The 20,418-nt window shown below is 39.4% G+C and overlaps 1 protein-coding gene across 1 annotated transcript; it reads right to left on the bottom strand.

Moving 5' to 3' along the window:
• Nucleotides 1–696: 696 nt before the first annotated feature.
• mapkapk5 (MAPK activated protein kinase 5) lies at nucleotides 697–17,636 on the bottom strand. The gene is made up of 14 exons (XM_058374321.1): nucleotides 16,724–17,636; nucleotides 11,409–11,482; nucleotides 8,934–9,009; nucleotides 8,322–8,419; nucleotides 8,133–8,241; nucleotides 7,015–7,104; nucleotides 6,802–6,897; nucleotides 6,626–6,706; nucleotides 6,029–6,216; nucleotides 4,198–4,318; nucleotides 3,942–4,072; nucleotides 3,163–3,278; nucleotides 2,977–3,081; nucleotides 697–2,819 (listed from the first exon to the last, which is right to left on the bottom strand). The coding sequence occupies exons 1-14, from the start codon at nucleotides 16,766–16,768 to the stop codon at nucleotides 2,725–2,727; spliced, it is 1,425 nt and encodes a 474-aa protein (XP_058230304.1). The 5' UTR covers nucleotides 16,769–17,636; the 3' UTR covers nucleotides 697–2,724.
• Between the last annotated feature and the right edge of the window lie 2,782 nt (nucleotides 17,637–20,418).

The raw sequence follows: 20,418 nt of genomic DNA, 5'->3' as shown, positions 1-20,418 counted from the left end.
GTTTAACAAAGACACAAGGTTTGAAATAAATTCAGCCCATTCACCGTGGATCAATTTGTCATGATATTTATAGCAAGAGCAACAAATCACAATTCTACCCCATCCTCACCTCTCTGGGATCTAGTCCATGGTTTAAGAATCTTTGCACAACCTGGCCTTTGAGCAAATTCACTAGAGATCACTTTTTCTTTTTTTCCCCCCAGTTGATTGCTTCAGCCTTATGCGTGACATGCATGGACTATCTATGAGCCCACTAAGCAGAGCAGACTACTGTATTGTTCTAGTGAGAAACTTCTGAATAGGATGTTCAATGCCGGCAATGTCCCGTTAGGGCCCTGGTCTTGTATCATGTCTTTACTTTTCATCAATAAAGTCAACATGGTGTTCCATTAAATAGGGACCAGGCAACTTGATTCCAAGAACTCTGTTTATGTTAACGGGTTCAGTTGTTTTTTTTTTGTAAAGACAGTGCCACTGATTGGCCCAGTCTATGGCAGTTTTCCAGAATAAAAAGCACCTCTAATATTACAAGTGCAACCAGTAGCATTTGGTGAGGTTTGGTTCTAATTTTTAAAAGCAGCAAGTCAGATTAAACCTCAGGATTCCTGTGCTACATAGAACTACTGAGGAACTAAAAGAGGCTAGAACATGATAAACAAACCATAAACACATTTTCAATTTTTAGCAAGGAATTCCTTTAATACAAATATTTCAGTATGTTCAGAACAACCCCCCCCCCACAAAAAATACTGTCTGAGGTACAGATCTACATGTGTTCCATCATGAAATGACAGTAAGTGCTCATGTGCCACATCATAAAAGGGTAGGAAGTCAAATAAATTAAAATACAATAAAAACTGGAAGCTCTAGAAACACAAGGGTCTTGTTTGTAGTAGCAAACCTAATACAGACACAAGGCCTTTCAGACTAATTCAGAGAGAATATAATATTGCCACGTTTAGATGGCAAGTTGCTTTAAAAAAAGGCCACTAGCTTTATGATGCTTTTGTTTTGATGTGGATCGCAAAGGGCTAGGCATAAGGCAATCTGACTATGGCTCAGCAGTTTTGTTCTACATACAGAAGATCTTTCAACTCATTTTCCGAACGTTTCTCCAGGTGCATTGCTACACGTCTTACTGAGCAATCAGCACATACGCAGGGCATGTGATATCTTTGGGTTCAACTCAACAGCTTTTGATACTACAAAACTGTTTACTGTCATTTAAAGAACACTGCAAATTAAATAACATAGTAAAGCGTTAAGGTAGACTGCACTGTGTTTGTGGCCCATAACTGTAGGAAGGCATCTATTTAGCAATGAAGTTAACACATATTCTATGACATGGTTATAGAACAAAATATCTGTTATCCAAAGAAGGGAGCGTGCTAAATCCTATCATTAGTATTATTTGGGGATGTGTTGGTACAACAAATCTAATGTAATTTCTTGCAATATTTTTAGGTGATATCACCTAGGTAATAAAAAAGCAGTTTGGATGATTAATACAACGCTGTTATATTTCTTTACGTACAATTTTTTTCTGTAAGTTTGTTCAAATAAAGTGTAAGAATCAAAATCTTTATGACATTATGATTTGGCTTTCATATAATGACCCTGAAAGCAGCTGAATTATCAGGCCTAGTTAATAAGTCTTGAATGAATGAATTATTTTAGTAATACAGTGATATCCACATTTGCCAGGTGCAACTAAGATAATTGAACAGGCCTCTCTCGATGGAGGAATTACTTGGGCATACGTTCTGGTTTGGAGACTAAACCGGGCTCCATGTGGCATCTTCTGTAAAATTATTAAGACTTCAAATGAATGTTATACACATAACTACACAGGTCACATGTTACACAGTTGTTCAGGTCATAAGATGTTTGATTTGTATGAACACACTCCAATTAACCAATTGAGATTATGACCCTGATGCTTTAGGAAAATTAGAAAAACAGTTCATTTAGTGCAAGTCAAATGTACTTCCAGCTTAGACGGTCAAACGAGATACAGCATTTACTTGTTTTTCACGGACACAGCTGATGAAGGCCGCAATTTTAAGTCATAAGTCACCAAACGGCCATGTATGAACTGAACTAAAGGGAGTAAACTACTGGAGTTGAGCGAAAAATGAGTTGATATGAATGAAGAATAATGCTAGCGTGACATAACTTGGTTAAAGATTTTGGGCTGTAAAGGACACAAAAGATTTAGCATTGTAATTTATTACATATTTAATATATCATATCATTGTTATATGATATGATGTGATATGAAATGATATCTAATTGCAGTTAAACGTCTGTTCAAACCCCCCCCACCGCAACCTTTTTAAAGAAGCCTCCATATGTTCATTTGACTTTTTTAAGCATTGTGGTAAAACAACATACTTTTTCTTATAAATAGACTTGCGAGCGTCATTAAAACAAAAAATAAAAAGAAATCTCTGCAATGAATTACAAAGGGCTACTGCCTCAGTTGGTATTTTTCCTTGCAAAAACAAAAATAATCTTTTTGAAATGTATCATCACTGTCGTCTGTAGAAAAAAGTAATCATACCAACAACTTGGCGTTATCTACAGCTGTACAACAGGCTTGCGAGCGTGTCCATGGAAGGGGGAAAATATGCGCTTCAATTTACATAAAATTACACTTTACAGTTATTTGCTTAAGAACAATTATAATAAACAGTACAAAAGGAAATAAAAAAGCAGCACTTTCTATTGGGAGTCTTCCAAGTTTGTCTTTTCTTCAATAGCCTGTTTCACAATCTCTGCCAATTTCAAGCGATCCACTTTGTCGGAGAAAGCCCTACCTGAGAGAGCAGAAAAAACAAACACAATGTTTGTTCACAGTCAAGTGCATTCAAAAAGCATCAATGCCTACAGTCGCATATAAAGAAGTTGCTACAATTAATTATGATTAACAGCTCCTTCAACGTATTATTATTATTATTATTATTGAACACTTACCATCCCAGTTCAGTCCCTGCAGGCCATCACGGAGGAGCTTGCAGTCTCTGTTGAAACGCCACGCTTCATACATCACTTCATTCAACTTCTCATCCTCATTTTCCCCTGTTAACAATCAGAGTGAACAAGCATATAAAGTAAGTGTGACATATGCTACTGATTTGTGTATGTATTTAGCCAACTCACCAGCCTGTGGCAGGATGCACTGTGCAATCACATCCCGCAGTTTTTCCAGAGCCACATTAGAGTCTTCTGCTCCATTTTCAGGGTCATTAATGAAGAAGCCATCATTAGGCTTTGTACTATAGTAACAAACAAAAACATCGGTTGTATTAAATTTTCATGTTTTGTATAAAAACACACAGCACATCACCAAAATACATCATTCTCAGAATAAAGCATGGTGGTGGCAGCATTGTGTTTTAGGGCTGCTTTTCTTTAGCTGGAACTGGGGGTTTAATCAGGGTGGCAGGAATCATGTATAACTCCAAATACCAAACAATTTTAACACAAAACCTTAAGGTTCTGCTAAATTACCTTTCAGCATGACAATGAACTGGAGCATACCTCCAAATCAACAAAGCAATGGCTTCGCCAAAACAAGATTAAGAACCACAAAAATCACATCAGGCCACAAACAAAAGCCAGAGGAAGTCCCATAAAGGGGACTGGCAAGGGTCTAAGAAAACGTCGTCTGATGCTGAAATAATAAGGTACAACAGTGCAGGGACATTTGGATGGAAACAAAAGATGAAATGGCCGAGGAGATAAGTCAAATTTGTGTATACATCAGCCTTATGTTGTACTTTTGGAATGGAATTTGTTTAGATTTTTTTTAGTAATGTGTTAAACATGTCATGAATACCAGGTTTTCTTATGTAAATATTCCTGCAAATAAAAATTGATTAAATCCTGGTTGAAAAATGAGGTGACCTAATTATCACTGAGGCAAAGCACAAACCAACCCTAGCAGCTTTCTTTTCCTCAGAATTGGGTTGTTCACAGAGCTGAGAGGCTTGAGGCTGACATTAAGGTCTTGTATTCTCATGTTGGCCAGTTGCTCTGCATGGGCTTGCTGGATTCCAGCGACCACCGCCTGCTCACACAAATCAAGAAGCACACATTTCATGCTATTAATGAATGCCTGTAATTAACCCAGGATTACATTCCCTTTTTGTAAAATGTTTTATAGAGTGTTTTTATGCTTTATTTATTCCAAACCTTGTCCATCATCATCTGAGCAGAAGGAAGCACATTGTCCAAGGCCTCAGTGCAATTAAGCCAGGGGTGAGCCAAGACCCCCTCGATGGTTAGCCTTTCTTCAGGCTTTACCTTCAGTAGCCTGATATGACGGAACAAAAACAGGTTAAACAAACGAGTATGCTCTCAGAGTATGCTTAATACAAGGAAGTCTTTCACATTGTGAAATACAACTTCACAAGTGTTTTTCAACAGTTCCCCCCCCCAACAGTGTGAAAAGCCCTGCAGAAAAGCTGAAAATAAGAAGACAGAATAAACTGATTCAATAGTCTATCTAAAACTAATAACATACGCTGTATTGCTCCTGATTCAAAAGTCTTAAATGACATTTGGGACTTTTAAAGGAAGCCTGTTTCACCCTGATGGTGGTCTCTCTCTCAAAATTAATAATGATGAAGACTGTGACCTCAAATATATGCATCTGTAATGTGTGTAACTGTGCAAAAATAAAGTTAAGGATATTTTAATACCCGTTTCTGCAGAGCTTTCTAGCTTGTATAAGGTGGTACCACGTTTTTGCCTAGTGCATGCAAATGAAAAACTATGACCTGTACTGACTGCTGTGACTGTGTTAATACAGTGGTGCTTAACCTTTTCGGAGTGAACCCAAGTCACTGTTTTGCAATTCCAACCAGACACATTTGCAAAATAAATGCAAAATAAATATGCCCAGTTTAATTAACTGGAACACTCTAAATGGTCTGATGTTAAATAAATTTTTTTTGCAGTGTGTGTGTGAGCACAACATGAACTACTTTCAGTGTGTTAAACTGACTTTAAAAGATATGGGGTTGACTGTTCAGTGCTTGGAATCAGGGACTCAACTCTTCTCGTGTTCGGCTTGGATGGAAACCAGAAAAGCAGAATGTTGACTTCGTGACTTGACAATCATTGATCTTTCGGCTGCTCCGTGTGTGAGGGGTCGCCACAGCTGACTGACGGGTCTGCACGACAACTTGGCACAGGTTTTACGCCGGATGCCCTTCCTGACACAACTCTCCCATTTTATCCGGGCTTGGGACCGGCACTGCATCTAGTGGCTGGGGATCGAACCCAAGCCCTAGGCGAGAAACCTACCACTGAGCCACCAATGCCCTTGTGACTTGACAATATTTACTTAAAATATATTTTGTATGCCAGGAAACATACAAAATCCGTTACGAAGTTTTGAAGTGGAAAAAAGTGTGTCTTGTAGACTAATCATTCGTTTGAGACTGTGTTCAGTCATGTTCACTCATTAAGTTGTCACTTAAACTAATGACTTTCTGGGCAAAATAGCACGCATTATTTTCTATTAGGGCCAGAAAGAGCAATAAATATGACCAGAAATGTGCTACAGAAAACTGGATAAGGTAAGACAATTCAAAAGAACACATAGAATATAGGTATCAACCAGTGCTGCCATTGTTTCTCCCATTCTCATAAACAAATGAAATATAACTCACAGGAAAAGTTATGTCACAAGGTCATCAGTGTAGTGTAATGTATAGTGTTTATACTTTACAGTTTTCTCTGTGAGTCCAAGTGAGGTAGTCTGCCACAGCATGCTTCATAACACAGTCCCACTAATCCATAATAAAATCGACTGAATTGATGAATAGGCCAATTGTATTTATTATTGGATTTTATTGATTACTTGGTGCAGCTCGACTTTACGCAGACAGTAACCCGAGCTCAGATGGTCTTTAAAAGGGTCTTTTGTTTTGATGACTGTTTCTAAGTGAAACTGGATCTCCTACACCCATGAACCAGTAAATAAATGTTATACACTTCAGTGGCTTTCCTCACTCACTTGCGTACAATGTCCTTTGCCATTTCGGATATCTGGCTCCACTCATCTTCAGGGAAGTCGAAGCTGCCGGTCATGATCTTCTTGCGCATGTCTTTAGGGATGGTGCGGCTGTGGTGCTTGGAATAAAACGGAGGATAACCGCACAGCATCACATAGATAATTACGCCCAAGGACCACAAGTCACAGCTCTGCGAACAAAAATGAACAAATATTACAGGGACAGCCAAAAAGATATCCAAGTAGTCCAATTCCTTGGTTGTACATTTACACCACGTTTTCATTTTCAGTAACTTAACTGGATGAGTAATTGATTTGTTTCCTTTGACCCCCAAATTTGAAGTACTGCACCCAGTAAGACTCACAAGAGTGAGAGTAGTTTTAGAGTGTCTTTAATTCACAAAATTCTTGCATGAGAACAGAATGTAAAAATGTGGGAAACATGCCGTCATGTCAATTAAAGGAAGATTTCCAGCCACAGCGAAACACGCCCCCACAAAATTGTAACTCTTATACCGGTATTAGACTAATTATTAGCTTGTTAATTCATTCAGATGATCCACAGAGAAATCCACATTATCCTCTCCTGAGGCCTCTCACCTTGTTGTATGTGTACGGGGTGGGTGAGGTAGGTATTATTCCAGACTTTTCTTTCTGGTGGCGTCTTTGTGCCTCCAATACCTGAAAGATGTAAAATTCATGATATCAAAAAAGCAAACCAATTTATTTTAAATAAATGTATTTATTTGCGGAATTTATTATAACAAATGGCTTACCTGAGGTGCTACATAGTAAGGAGTGAATTGTGGGGTCATCAGATCACCTTGATCGATTTTAGCAAAACCAAAATCACACAATTTTACAGGAGCATCCTGTAAGGTGGAATTTAAACAGCAATAAATAAACTATTCTGTAAATTATACGACATTACTGCAGATTAAATTAAATATACGAACAATGAATTCAAACCATAATCAAAATGGTCTTACCAGTGAATTATCCTTAAACAGCAGGTTTTCTGGCTTTAGGTCTCGATGTGCAATGTTAAGTGAGTGACAATGTTCCAGAGCCTGGGCAATCTGTGGACATTAATTATACAGACGATAAATCAAATCATGATTATTGTCATGACGGTGCAAAGCTTTCCTCACTGCTACACACGACAACGTCACTACTGACATGAAACTAAGACACTCCAGTATCTATTATGTGCTACATGAAGACAGAACACCGTAGCCACTGACTTTCTGACTTTTTAAATCAAGAGTGCAAACAATTTTCTACAGTATCACTGTGCTTCCCTTATGCTGTATTTAGCTAACTAGTTCATTTATTACAGTTAGTACATTAGGTATGAGTTTAGTCTTACAAGTATCCAGGTAACCAGTACACAAGATTAGGCAAGCACATTAGAGCTTTAATATAATATACTATTACATTTGGGGGGGGGGCACAGTGGCTTGGTGGTTTGCATGTTTGCCTCACACGTCTATGGTTGGGGGGTGGGGGGGTGGTCCTGCCCCTGCTGTGCATGTGTGGAGTTTCCAGGTTCCACGTGACCCAGTAGGATAAGTGGTGTAGAGAATGACTGAATTATTAAATTTGTTCTAATATGTGATCATTTAATACAAAGATATGATGCCTAAAATATTTCAGGAAAGCATGACTAATACCTAGACATTAATGCCTTCCACTTCAACACTTAGAAAGCGGAAGTGATATGATCTTCCTACCTCAAACTGTGAGCATTTGCACTGGTACATTACTAATGTAATGTTTCATCTGCAAGGAACGTAGCGTTTGCACTGGTTCACTGTTATACTGCACAATTATACCGTTAATGTTACTTTTTCTTTTATATTTTTTTTTGTGAATTCTCGTAGTTTTTATAGGTTCTTTATATTGCTCCCTTGCTTTATATTATTATTATTATGCACCAACAGACCAAGGCAAATTCCTTGTACATGTAAAACCCACAGTACTTGGCAATAAAGCTAGGTCTGATGTAACTTTCTCTCTAGCTAATGAATTTATGAGTTGTCCACGCTGAGGTCATACAGAACACACAAGCACTATGTGTGATGTGTGGAAAGTTGCAGCACGTTACCTGTTTAGTGACTTGGCTGGCCATCTTCTCTGTAAAGTGCCTGTGCTGGCTGATTCTGTGGAACAGCTCTCCTCCTTCCATCATCTCCATAACAATTAATAATCTTGCTCTATAAAAACAACAGCATGGAGAAATAAACGAGGGACCACATTAGCTAAGAAGAGACAGGCACTATGGTGCGCGTCTTACCGTGGACTGGATTCATGGGGAAACTGCACGCTGTTGGCATAAACCTCCAAGATGCGTACAATGTTGGGATGTGAGGCGCACATCATATGAAGTCTTACCTAAGAAAAAGGAGAAGAAATGGGAGGATTCATATGCTGGGCCTTGTACAAGCGTCTCACTACAGCAGGGGTGCTGCTGGCAAAAACAAATCACTAGGTAGAAGGTTTTTCTGCAATAATCGACTTTATTATTTTCAATAGAATTCATTTTATTTACAATTAGCATATTTATTAGGTTGTTTTAAATTCATTTTAAGCATCTTACTGTGAATGACAACAAATTAATTTATTATTCTACAGAGTATACTTTTTTTTAAAGGTTCAGAAATGATGTCCCAGTTCTCTGTTGGAATTATGGGTGAATCTGACAGAAAAAATTCATATCATACTTTTCTAAAAGCATTTCTAAGTTGCAGGATGTGGCACAAATTCACAGTACACTATTTTGCTTAGAAATTGCCAGGGTTACACTAGTGTTACATAAAAAGGGTATAGACAAATGAGAATGAGATTCCAGTGCATCAGTTTAACTAAATAACACATCATTTCGGTCAGTAAACATGTCTCTCTGTACCTCATTTCGTGCTTTAGGTCTGTCGATCAGGATCTTCAAAGCTAACCGTTCCTGTGTTGACTTCTTCACACACACCCTGAAGAAAAGAAAAAAAAAGAAGAACTTATTGACTTAATCAATTTAATTGTCCTCGGCAAGTGTCCAAAGTCTGCGATATTAAACTATATATATATTTATAAAAAAGAATAAACATTAAACTTGCAGGACACCGAAGCAAAACAAACACACGGCTTTAGTTTCATTTGGAAAGCTACACCAATGCTAAATAACAGGACAAGTGACAGTTAATATACTAACAACTGCTGATTCTGGACCACTCTGTGGATTAAATTAGTCATTTTATAAATAATATTTTATTTATATTTTTATTTATACCTTTGAAGGTACCAGAAAACACTGCACTGATGCACAACAGCAAAAAATGGAGGCAATTATTAACAGTAATAACAATTTAAAAAAAAATTAATAAATAAAAAAAAATATAAAATAATAATAATAATAATAATAATAATAATTTAAAAGTTTAAATGTGAAGGTACAGTCAGATAGGGTTTTTGTTTTTATGGGTTATTTTTAGCTCTGTTTTTAAAAGGTTTTTAATTGTGATAAAATTTTTTTAGAAGAGCTCATTAACATTGTGGGAGCTCCAATTAAAATATCTGATTCTGTAGTTTTGATGCCCTTGATACATAGGAGATAAACAAATCCAACTGATCAGGAAAAGGGGGCGTCTATATCCATTTACTTGTCATTTATGCTGCCTGTTATATATAAATCTATAAAACAAAACAAAAAAAAACTCCCACTGTTGCTTAAAATACAGCAACTAAATATACCAGTGTGTTTGCAGGAGGAGGGACGCAGCAGGCTCGGGCTTTAGCAGGAGGAAGTGCCAAGCACGAAAAGTCAAGACCTTTTTCCACTTTAGGCAATGAAGAGTTTTACTGTTCCACCTGATGTGTGCACTCATATGATGCTGCTGAGCTGCACTGTATTACTCCCACAGAATGAACAGAGAGCCAAAAGCAGTCGATTTTAGAGACAAACCTGAGCAAAAACTCTCTTAACTCTACTGCTATGGGCTCTATTCTGCTTCTGTGTACAAGTCACTGCGAGCACGCCTAGTGAAGCTTTCATATTTCTTTTAATGTGTACATGTCTGCTCAGATGTTCAAGAAACATGAACTACAGCAGAATTTACAAAATACAGCAAAGAAACGCTGAAAAACAATGCTAGTTGTGTTCACTCTCAGAATAATAAATAGAAGATAATCCTTGTGTGATTTCCCAGATAAGGGCTCATCACACTGCACTTTTCCCTGGGTTATCACAGTTGACCCCTGCTTTTAACCCCTACTTCACACTGGTAATGTAATAACTGGGGTTAGCACAGCTTTGCTCTGAATTCTTGTGGAGGGTTAAGCCAGTATTGCGGTGCCGGAGGTGTACAGTGTGAGAGGACGCAGTGTCAACTACACAACAACTACACAACAACGAAAAATGCCAAAAAAAGATTTTTTGCGAAAGGTATCAATACCTGCTCAGGTACAGAGTGGCAGACCCTTTTTCTCACTGATACGAAAGCGGTTATTTTAAGCAGCTGCATGCTGTATTTTTCCAATCATCGTTGTTGACACCACAAACATGCAAATAAGAAGGTTACGCCCGGGTTTAGGAATATTTTTAGTGTTAACTGTTAACCCTTTGTATATTTCAAGTGTTAATTGTTTGGGGGCAGAGGTGGCTCAAGTGGTTAAGGCTCTGGGTTGTTGATCAGAGGATCAGGGTTCAAGCCCCAGCACCACCATGCTCCGATTGGCAGTTGAACAAGGCCCTTAACCCTCTCTGCTATCACAGCTGCCCCTGTGCTCTGACCCCAACTTCCTCAGCTGGGACATGCAAAGAAAAGAATTCCACTGTGCTGTAATGTATGTGTGGCGATAATAAAGGCTTCATGCCCTCATTTCTTCTTCTAAAAAGTTCTTTTTCTAACCCTAGGTAAAGTATGAGCGGCGTGAAACAAGATAACCCAGGATTTAATTTAGCCAGAGTTTAGAATGACCCAGGGAGGGGTAACTATTTCGTGTTCGAAAAGCCCTAAATACATCACATTTCACAAAATGCAACAGTTCTGTTTCCTTTCCTACAAATTACTTCTGATAAAAATTACTGTCCATTACAAAAATCATAAACTCTATCTAACGCCCCAACAGTGAAGATAATTATTTAGGTTGGATTTACCATTTGTTCTTCGTTAATAAGAGACGGTCTGATTTTTAAGGTTGTTCAAACATTAGATGTGAAACTGGGCTTTATGCACTAGAGGGCAGGTGAGAGCCAAGACACCCTTAACCCACAGCGTTCCCTGGTCACCTAGCAAAATATCAATACACATATTAACCCAATACTATCTTAACAATTCCCCTGTTTGGTAAAACTGTCCACTCAGGAAATAAAACAACTCAATAATCTTACCTTACAGGTCCACTGATTCCAGCACCGAGCTTCTGTGTCCAGTTTATACTGTACTCTTCCAGGATGGAGCTCTCCTGTGGGGGTGATATGAGCATTACTACAGCAGATCGGTGTTCAGTAATACACAGTGATTAAGCGCATGTTACAATTTCAAATACAAACACAAAAGATCTTTACATGCCATGAGCAGCTGACAGAAATGTGTATCGTAAAGCCATTAAGAAGTCAAAAACATATTTTCTGAAGAATAAACACAAAAAACAGACCGTGCTGTTGCAGGAAATGCATCGATGCCAGGTGGGTGTGACATGGTGTGATATGTTACCCCATTAATACGCGAGTTATTCTCCTTATACCACAGCGACTGGGGCCAATAATTACATGTCCTTTATTTATTAATGTACAAAATGTAATGAAAGTCTATATGACACATCTTACTGTGAATTGCAACAAATTCATTTATTATTCCAGACAGACAGACAGACAGACAGATAGATAGATAGATAGATAGATAAGCTGCATGAAAAAAAGATATTAAAAAAAGTTTGCTTCCAGACTCTTTCCATAAATATTACATCAGCATCTCCTGTCAGAAAAGTGGGTCAATGATTATACATTTCACTTCGTTCTCCTAATCTGTGGATTATTATGAAAAGACGATTATGTGGATCGTCTGCAGTACGAGTGAATGAATTGTAACTAGAGGATGAAAACATACAGGTGAGGTCATGAGTTTGTCCCCCTTGCTTGAATCCTCAAAATATTTAATTATTAAAAAGAAATAAGGTGTGAATTGTTATTATTTTGTGTTCTGTGAATATGTTTTTCCCTCATGTTCGAGTCCCTCGGCTGTCCTCAGTGTGAAAAGATGGATCTCAAAATCATTTAGCTGCTGCTGAAAAGCATCAAATATGCAGAAGATGCTGAGAAGCAAAGAATGTGCAGGACCTGAAGGATTTGTCAGAAGAACTAGGACAAACAAGGGCTCATGAAGAACTATCCCAAAACATAATAAACACTTCTTGATCATCAAGGTAACAACACACAGTATTAAGTATCGAGGAGATGTAAACTTTTGAACTAGTTCATTTGTGCTAAATCCAGCATTTAATGTGTCTTGCAGACTACATGTAAACATGTGTTATGGGAAATAGCTCATTCAGGGCAGAACAAAATAAACAACAAACTGCAATTTATAGGATGCTTCTTATTTCATCTACATTTTTAACAATTAGGAGTTTCAGCACTGTGTGTGTGTATATATATATATATATATATATATATATATATATATATATATATATATATATATATATATATATATATATATATCTTTGAGCTATGTTGGTTTAATAAGTGATGTATCCAGAGCTCTAGTTTTTGAGTAGTGAAGGTAATTACATACTATAACATCCTTACAACTTTGTCATTGTACGGTCATGTGTATTTGGTTCAGGGTATTTCTCTTTGTGCAGATAACGTGAGGTAAAAAGCTATAAAGGCAAATAAAACATAACTATAAATAACAGTTCCCTGAATTGGGAAAGTTGCTTTGAAACATAATTATTTTGTTTACTCGGTTATGCAGAAGCGGAGAAGAAATGAAGAAAAGAAATGGAGAAGAAATTTCGATTTGTTGTTATAATTTGTTGAAGGAAAATGACTTTTCCTTTTTCTCTGCTTTCCAACACTGTTTTGCAGTGCTTTCTGAAACAAAGTTGTAGACTCCACATTAAAAAAAATAAATAAGTAAAAAGACAGACAACTTAAACATCTGGTTTCAATTTAAATCTATATGCAAATACAAGAAATGAATATTTTGAGCAGTAAACAGTTTGCAGTACTCCCTCAGTTAGTACAGTGCATTAGGAATATAGCTGACCATGGCAAAACACTAACAAATACACACAAAGTGCCAGTGCAGTGAAACAACCCTCTGGTTGTTAACAATGAGTCACGGTGCAAAATGACGATGCAGATTGCAGAGGCCATGCTACCGGTTTTTACTGACTTTGTTAATGGTTTGGGAAAAGACACTAAACAGATGGCAGTGTGTCCTGCTTTGCGAGTGAGCTGTAGGACAGTTTTCCCTCTACACACTCTCACCCCACCTGCTGAATGTTCTGTAACAGGGTGGAGCTGACAGCCAGCCAATTTGTTGGTTTCAGGCTGTGGTCCGAATCCGAGTGTGATCTGGCACCGGCACAGCATTTATCTGGATTCAGATTCATTCATTCTCTAAAAACCCCGGTGCACTTATTCATTTTTTTTATTATTATTATTTTGACGCTATTATGGAAACTGGAATGAATTCAAACTCCAACTTTGTGCTTAAAACCAAAACCATCAGCATTCTTGAGTTTTGTTTGTCCTGTACACTTTCATTTCCCCATATCTGAATAAAGAACCTCACGTCCTCTGTGTACACGCAATGTTGTGGACACTTATTGTGTCGTTATCGGCTGAAACACATGCACACGCTGGACAAGTGGGAACCCGAGTAGGAGTTGCATTCACATTCACATGCAGCTGAACTCACACCACCTCCTACAGGTAGTCTCTGCGTGGTTCGGATGCAAATCCTGCTCTGTTTTAGACTCAACTCCAGGATGAGAAAGCCTCCTTTGTCTGCATAATACACTAAGATTCTGCTTAGAGTACAATGATGCCGAGAAAACCAGAAAAGTGGATTTGTACAGTATGGTGTACAGTTACAAAAAGATACAGCAAGAGTTCCTGTGGCATTACACACAAATAGACAGCATCTGCCTTTTAGCTAAGCGACTTCGGCACCATGGATTACTGTATCCACAGGGAATTCTGACAGTAACCCATGCAGCACAGTAGACCTACGCCACTCAGTATTAGTTTGTGGTGACTGATATAATACAGTTATTCTACTTAGCTTTTATAAATACATTAGGACTGCTTCATGAATTCGGCTCCACGTAATAAAGTTAAAATATATATACGCTACCATTTAAAAGTTTGGAATAACTTCTTAATTTTCCAAAGAAAACCCCATTTTTATCCATTTCAAAAACATAAAATGAATCAGATGATTTTTTAAAGAAAGATCTACATTGTCACACAGAGGCACATTATCAGCAACCATCAGTTTCAGTCTCATGTTTTATTTATTGATTCAAGTTCATTTGTGTATAAGGCTAGCAGGCTATTTGAAAAACCTTTTGCAATTGTGCTAGCAAAACTGTTGTACTGATTAAGAGAGCAATAAAAGTGGACCTTAGTCTTTACGTTAGTTTAGTATCTGGAGCCTCAGGAGTTGTGGGTTTGTTTACATGCTCAAAATGGCCCAAAAGAAAGAACTTTCTTTTATGAACTACACCCTACAGAGAACAGCACATACTAACCAGAACAGAAAAAGAAGATAAATAATTAACCTCTGGCTGGTGTGATGCGGTATGTCATGAAGATGTGAGTTACTGATACTGGAGTTTTTCAGCACCCTGAAAATGATTATTTTACAATAACAGCATGTGTTTTATTTATTTTATACCACAGGATTTTGCATACACTGTCCTTTATAAATTTATCAATAAACATATCATGTATTTTATTCATTTAGAGTTATATTTAAATGTTAGTTCCTGTTATTGCTTTAGCTAGAACTGATATGAAGTCACTTCATCACGACCCACCCATCCCTCCTTCCCTCTGCTAATAAGAAAACAAATGTCACATAAGTGAGAACCCACAAAGTCGTCTGTCCTAAAGACACAAAACCAGCTTTACCTCAAAGCACTGAGTGAAGTCTTCTTTTCTAAATGTAAAATAAATATCTTCTTCAACATTAAACACCACCGTTTATTTTTTATCCAAGTCTGATTACTGTCAGCCTTTCATAAGCCTTTCATTGTTTTGTATTGTACTAGTAGTTGTATGTTTATGTAGCACCAGGTCCTGGAGAAACGTTGTTTCATTTCACTATGTACTGCGCCAGCTATATGTGGTTGAAATGACAATAAAAGCTTCTTGAATCTTGAATAAGTATCCACCACTGTGAATCTGTTGTTAATGTAGAAAGATAATTGTAAACCTATCTGCTGCTGATCTAGAAAAATCAATCACCACCTTCTGTCTGATCAGGTGTGAACATTTTTTTAGAAGATGCAGCCTTTATTATCGTCACACATATATTACAGCACAGTGGAATTCTTTTCTTTGCATATCATATAATTGCCCTAACAGTGGTAGCTCGGCGCTGCTGGGGCTTGAACCCCGACCTTCTGATCACTAACCCAGACCCTTAACCCCTGAGCCACCACTGCCCCAAATTCAACAGTGCTGGGGTATAAAGCAATTATTCTGTCTCAAAAAACTAAAGCGGCACAAACAGTTTCACTGCACAGAAAAACAAAACAAAAAAACAAACACAGAACAAACTCCTGTTCAGTTTCATTGAAACGGAGTGCCAAGACCAGCGAGGTTATTAAGATGCCTTGCATGGGTTTCCTGTGCAGCTGATCTGCAAGACAGCATCTAAAATGACATTTGTCCTGCCAGAACCTCTAAACTTAAAATTACTTTACTGCTGTGGTCTTGATCTGAAAAGTTAAGAGCAGAGAACTGGCTCCAGTTTCCCATGAACACCAACGAGCCACAACAATGTCAACTATTTCAAAGTGTGCTTCAGGATACCGAGGACTGAGAAGTGTGCACACACACGCACACAGATTTTTGCACTCTGACACTTTTGAGAAACAGGAGGACGGCCTTTACTCCAGTCCCATGTGCCAGAGTTTGGATCAGGAGTTGTTAACGGAGCTGTTTTTGGCTCAAACCCCAACTTAAATTCAGGTCAAACTGTTCCAAGGACTGTATAAGAACCATTTCCTCATAAACCGTGAATGATTTACATTATCTACAATATCTGTGACTCAAGAAGTGTTAAACCGTATTCAGGAGAGAGGAAATAATCTAATACTGCTATTAAGACTGCGTTTGAACTGTTACTAGTTAGACATTATGCTTGCATTTGGAATATGAAGACACAAAACTTTATTATAACAGGCATTATTAATTATTATTCACCAGATATAATAACCATTACATCACTTGCACGTTTCACTAGCTGTATTTATGTGGTGAACTGTGTTTTGGACTTGTGATGGTTTGTTCCTTGTTAAACTAAAATGACTTCAGAAGGGTTACAGCTGTAAACAGTGGAAGAGTCGCTGTGATAAACGTGGAGACAAATGAAACAATCAGTCTGGTCATTCACGCAGGTCTGAATCACTGACCAGTCACTCCAATGCCTAAACGTTTACATGTGAGAAGTGAATCGTGCTTACCTTGATAAACTTGTCTGCATTGTTGTCCTCCGACATGGTGTTCATATGTCCTGCTGAATCTTCACACCGGGTTTAGTCTGATTAACGAGTCTGTGTGTCCGGCCTCGGAGGATCGACTCTGTACCTTTTTCCCGAAATGCAACGGTGACTTTCCATTAAATTTGGGACTGTCTAGCGCTAACCTACAGGCTTAACTGGGACAACGTGTTTATCTTTATGTCGGCCCAAAAGGATTGACGCTATTTCAGCCCCGCGGCTCGTCTCAGAGTTTGACGGCGTGCCGACAGAGTTCAGTAAATCCCGGGCAGGGAAAACGCCGGCGGTCCAAACCTGCCAAGAGGCGAGCGAGGAAGACACGCCGTCAGTAACTGAACCGCATTTGGGTCGGAGGGAAACAAAGCCGTGTATTTATAGCTAGCGTTCAGTAAAGCGGCTCGGTTTGGTAACAGTAGTGCCTCGGCTACAGTACGGTTGTCTCTAGGCTAGCTGAAAGTGCTGTTCGGGATCGCTAACAGTCAGCGCTGATGAACCGGCGATCAGCAGCAGGCTAGCTCACCACTTACCTGGCTGTTTAGCTTGCTAGCACAAAGCGCTATAGCGGATTGCCAAAAAAAGCTACTTACAACCATTAACAGACCTTAAATACAGCCAGGCGTAAAGGAATCGTTAAGAAGCGGGTGTCAGGACGCGCTCTCTGCAGTCCGTTAAGGGCTCGGGACTTATTTGGTGTGTCGTTATGTCTCAGCATTAGCACCAGGCTCATCCCTCTGTTAGCGATTCTCCCAGGAAACAAGCAGGCGAGCTGTGCGGCTACCGGCTGCCCCGGTCAACGCCGTCAAGGCATCAGATCGACGGCTTTCATCGAACTTTCAGACTTAATCTGATACCTAGTGCGTTACTGCCCATAAGAAATATATGCCGTTTACCGATTAGCTAAATCATGCGCATATTTATGTAGCATATCTTAGTCATTTGTTTTGAATCAGGCATGTTGAAAGACCACTCGTTCGTGACGCGGCGGGGTCCTCACCCATCTGGTCACACGCGGTGCGTTTCGTTCCTTAGTAAATGCAGCCTGACAGACTGCAGACTATAGTTACGATATTGTGTGTGCAAATAAAATATATATATATACCCTGCCGTTTGCTCTGTAGATGAACATGCCTTTCGATTGGCGTTTAAAACTTACTACACCCATGCTTTAGAGAGCGTCTGAGAGATGTGCGCTTCACTTTTCAACCGCGCTCACATGCGGTCCGTTTTGAATTGATCGTGACAATCCCTGACCACCTGAAGGCTGCACTGTCCACTTGTCTGCACTCTGAAGGCTCGCTGCAGGCTTGAAAGTGATGGCCATTTGCACCACACTCATTTCATGTATGTCGCACAATCACTGACGCGTATATAAACAAGAACAGTGAACATACGAGTCCAATTTGGAGTCCAACACCTTGAACTTTTTGTCATGTTTCTAAAACTATTCCTGAACATTGTTTACAGTGTGGCAGTAAACAATACCCTCTTCAACACTGTTTACGTGACAACCATATGAAGCCAGGACCCAAGATTTCCCAGCAGAGCATTGCCCAGAGCACGACACTGCCTCCAGCAGCATCTTCTCATAGTGCATCCTGGTGCCATCTCTTCCCCAGCTAAGTGACCCACATGCAACCAGCTGTCCATGTGATGTAAAAGAAAATTAATCAGACCAGGTTATGTTCTTCCATTGTTCCATGCTCCAGTTCTGATGCTCATGTCCCACTGTAGGTGCTTTCAGTGATGGTCAGGGGTCAGCATGGGCATGCTGACCGGTCTGCAGCCCCATACACAATAAGCTGCGATCCACTCTGTGTTCAGAAACCGTAGCCAGTATGAACCTTTTCAGAAATTTGCTAATGTAATTTTCAATTCAGTTCAATTTATGTGTATAGAGCTTTTAACAATGGATATTGTCTCAAAGCAGTTTACAGAAGTATAGAAACAGAAGAGAAAAAAAGTTTAAATGAAAGTTACTGTTTTATCCCTAATGTAGCTCTTCTGTGGCATCCCCTTCTAAAATGAGAGTTTTACAGTCCCATTTTTCATCCCGTCCCCACAGCACCAGCTCAGGCAGATTAAGTACCAGTTACACTATGTGGTTAAAAGTTTCTGGACACATGAACATCACACCCATGTGTACCTTCCCCAGACTGTTGCCACAAAGTTGGAAGCCTAAAATTGTATAGATTGTATTTGTTGGCTGTAGTAATACAATTTCCTATCACTGAATAAAATAAGAGGCCCAAATCTGTTACAGCATGATAATGTCCCAGTGCACAAAGATGACATTGTTTGTCAATAAGTGGAAGAAACTGAGTGTCCTGCACAGAGCCCTGTGTGCACTAACATTTAGCCATACAGTGTAACAGGTCACTGACACTGCACATGCAGGCATGTGAAATTGTTTAGCCTTATCTTATTTTTTTTAGTTATGAAACCCCTGTGGTCTTCCCTACACTGAAATCAATTCAAACAGTACAGTGACTACAAGCCAGTGGCTCTGACCTCACATGTCATGAAGTCGCCAGAGAGGCTGGTCCTGAAGCACCTAAGAACAACAGCTGAACCATTTCTGGACCTCCTGCAGTTCGCTTATCAGCCCTGTACTGGAGAAGAGGACGCCATCATCTTCCTGCTGAACAGAGCTTACACACATCTTGAGGAGGCAGGTAACACTGTGAGAGTCATGTTTTTTGCTCTAGTGCTTTCAACACCATATGACCTGCACTGCTCAGTGATCTACTGGACATGTATGCGGATGCTCCTCTAGTGACCTATATTATCAACTACCTCACAGGTCAACCACAGTATGTGAGGCAGACATGTCAGACATCAGTGAGCAGCACAAAGGCCCCCCAGGGGACAGTCCTGTCTCCCTTTGTGTTCACACACTACACATCAGACTTCAGACACTTCTCATAATCCTGCCACCTGCAGACATTCTCTGATGACTCATTGTATGCTGTATTAGGAGAGGTCAGTACAAGTACAGGAGTGTGGTGGGCATCTTTGTAGAGTGGTGTGGGTGAAATCACCTGCAACTCAATGTCACAAAGATGAAAGAGCTGGTGGTGGATTTTAGGAAGCAGAGGACTCCCCAGGCCCATTCAGCATCATGGGCGCTGAGGTGGACATTGTAGACAACAATAAGTATCTTAGTGTCCACATAGACACTCCAGGGTACCTGGACGAATGGACCAAAAACACTGATGCACTGTAAGAAAGGTCTGACTTGCATGTACTTCTTCAGGAGACTTGGGTCCTTTAATGTTTGCAGAACCATGCTGTGCTACCACTCAGTGCTAGCCAGTGGCATCTTCTATGCTGTAGTGTGCTAGTTTAGCAGGGTAAAGATAGTCGATGCCAACTGGAACTAGGCTCTGTCATGGCAGTGGATGCCTCTGGTTGAGGTGTCTAAGAGGAGAATGCTGAGAAAACGTCTCAGTATCCTCGACAAAGCGTCACACCCCCTGCATGCGACACTGGAGTCCTACCGGAGCACATTCAGCCGTAGACTGAGACCACCGAGGACAACCACAGAACACCACAGATGGTCTTTCCTACCAGAGGCCATCAAACTCTATAACTCCTCCCCTTTCAGTAGGGCACAGAGCTGACCCAATGAACACAGACAATATTACTGTTATTATGTGCAC

This window comes from Hemibagrus wyckioides, linkage group LG22, assembly GCF_019097595.1.
Source record: "Hemibagrus wyckioides isolate EC202008001 linkage group LG22, SWU_Hwy_1.0, whole genome shotgun sequence".
Lineage (NCBI taxonomy): Eukaryota > Metazoa > Chordata > Actinopteri > Siluriformes > Bagridae > Hemibagrus > Hemibagrus wyckioides.
This window is presented reverse-complemented; position numbering and strand designations above follow the sequence as displayed.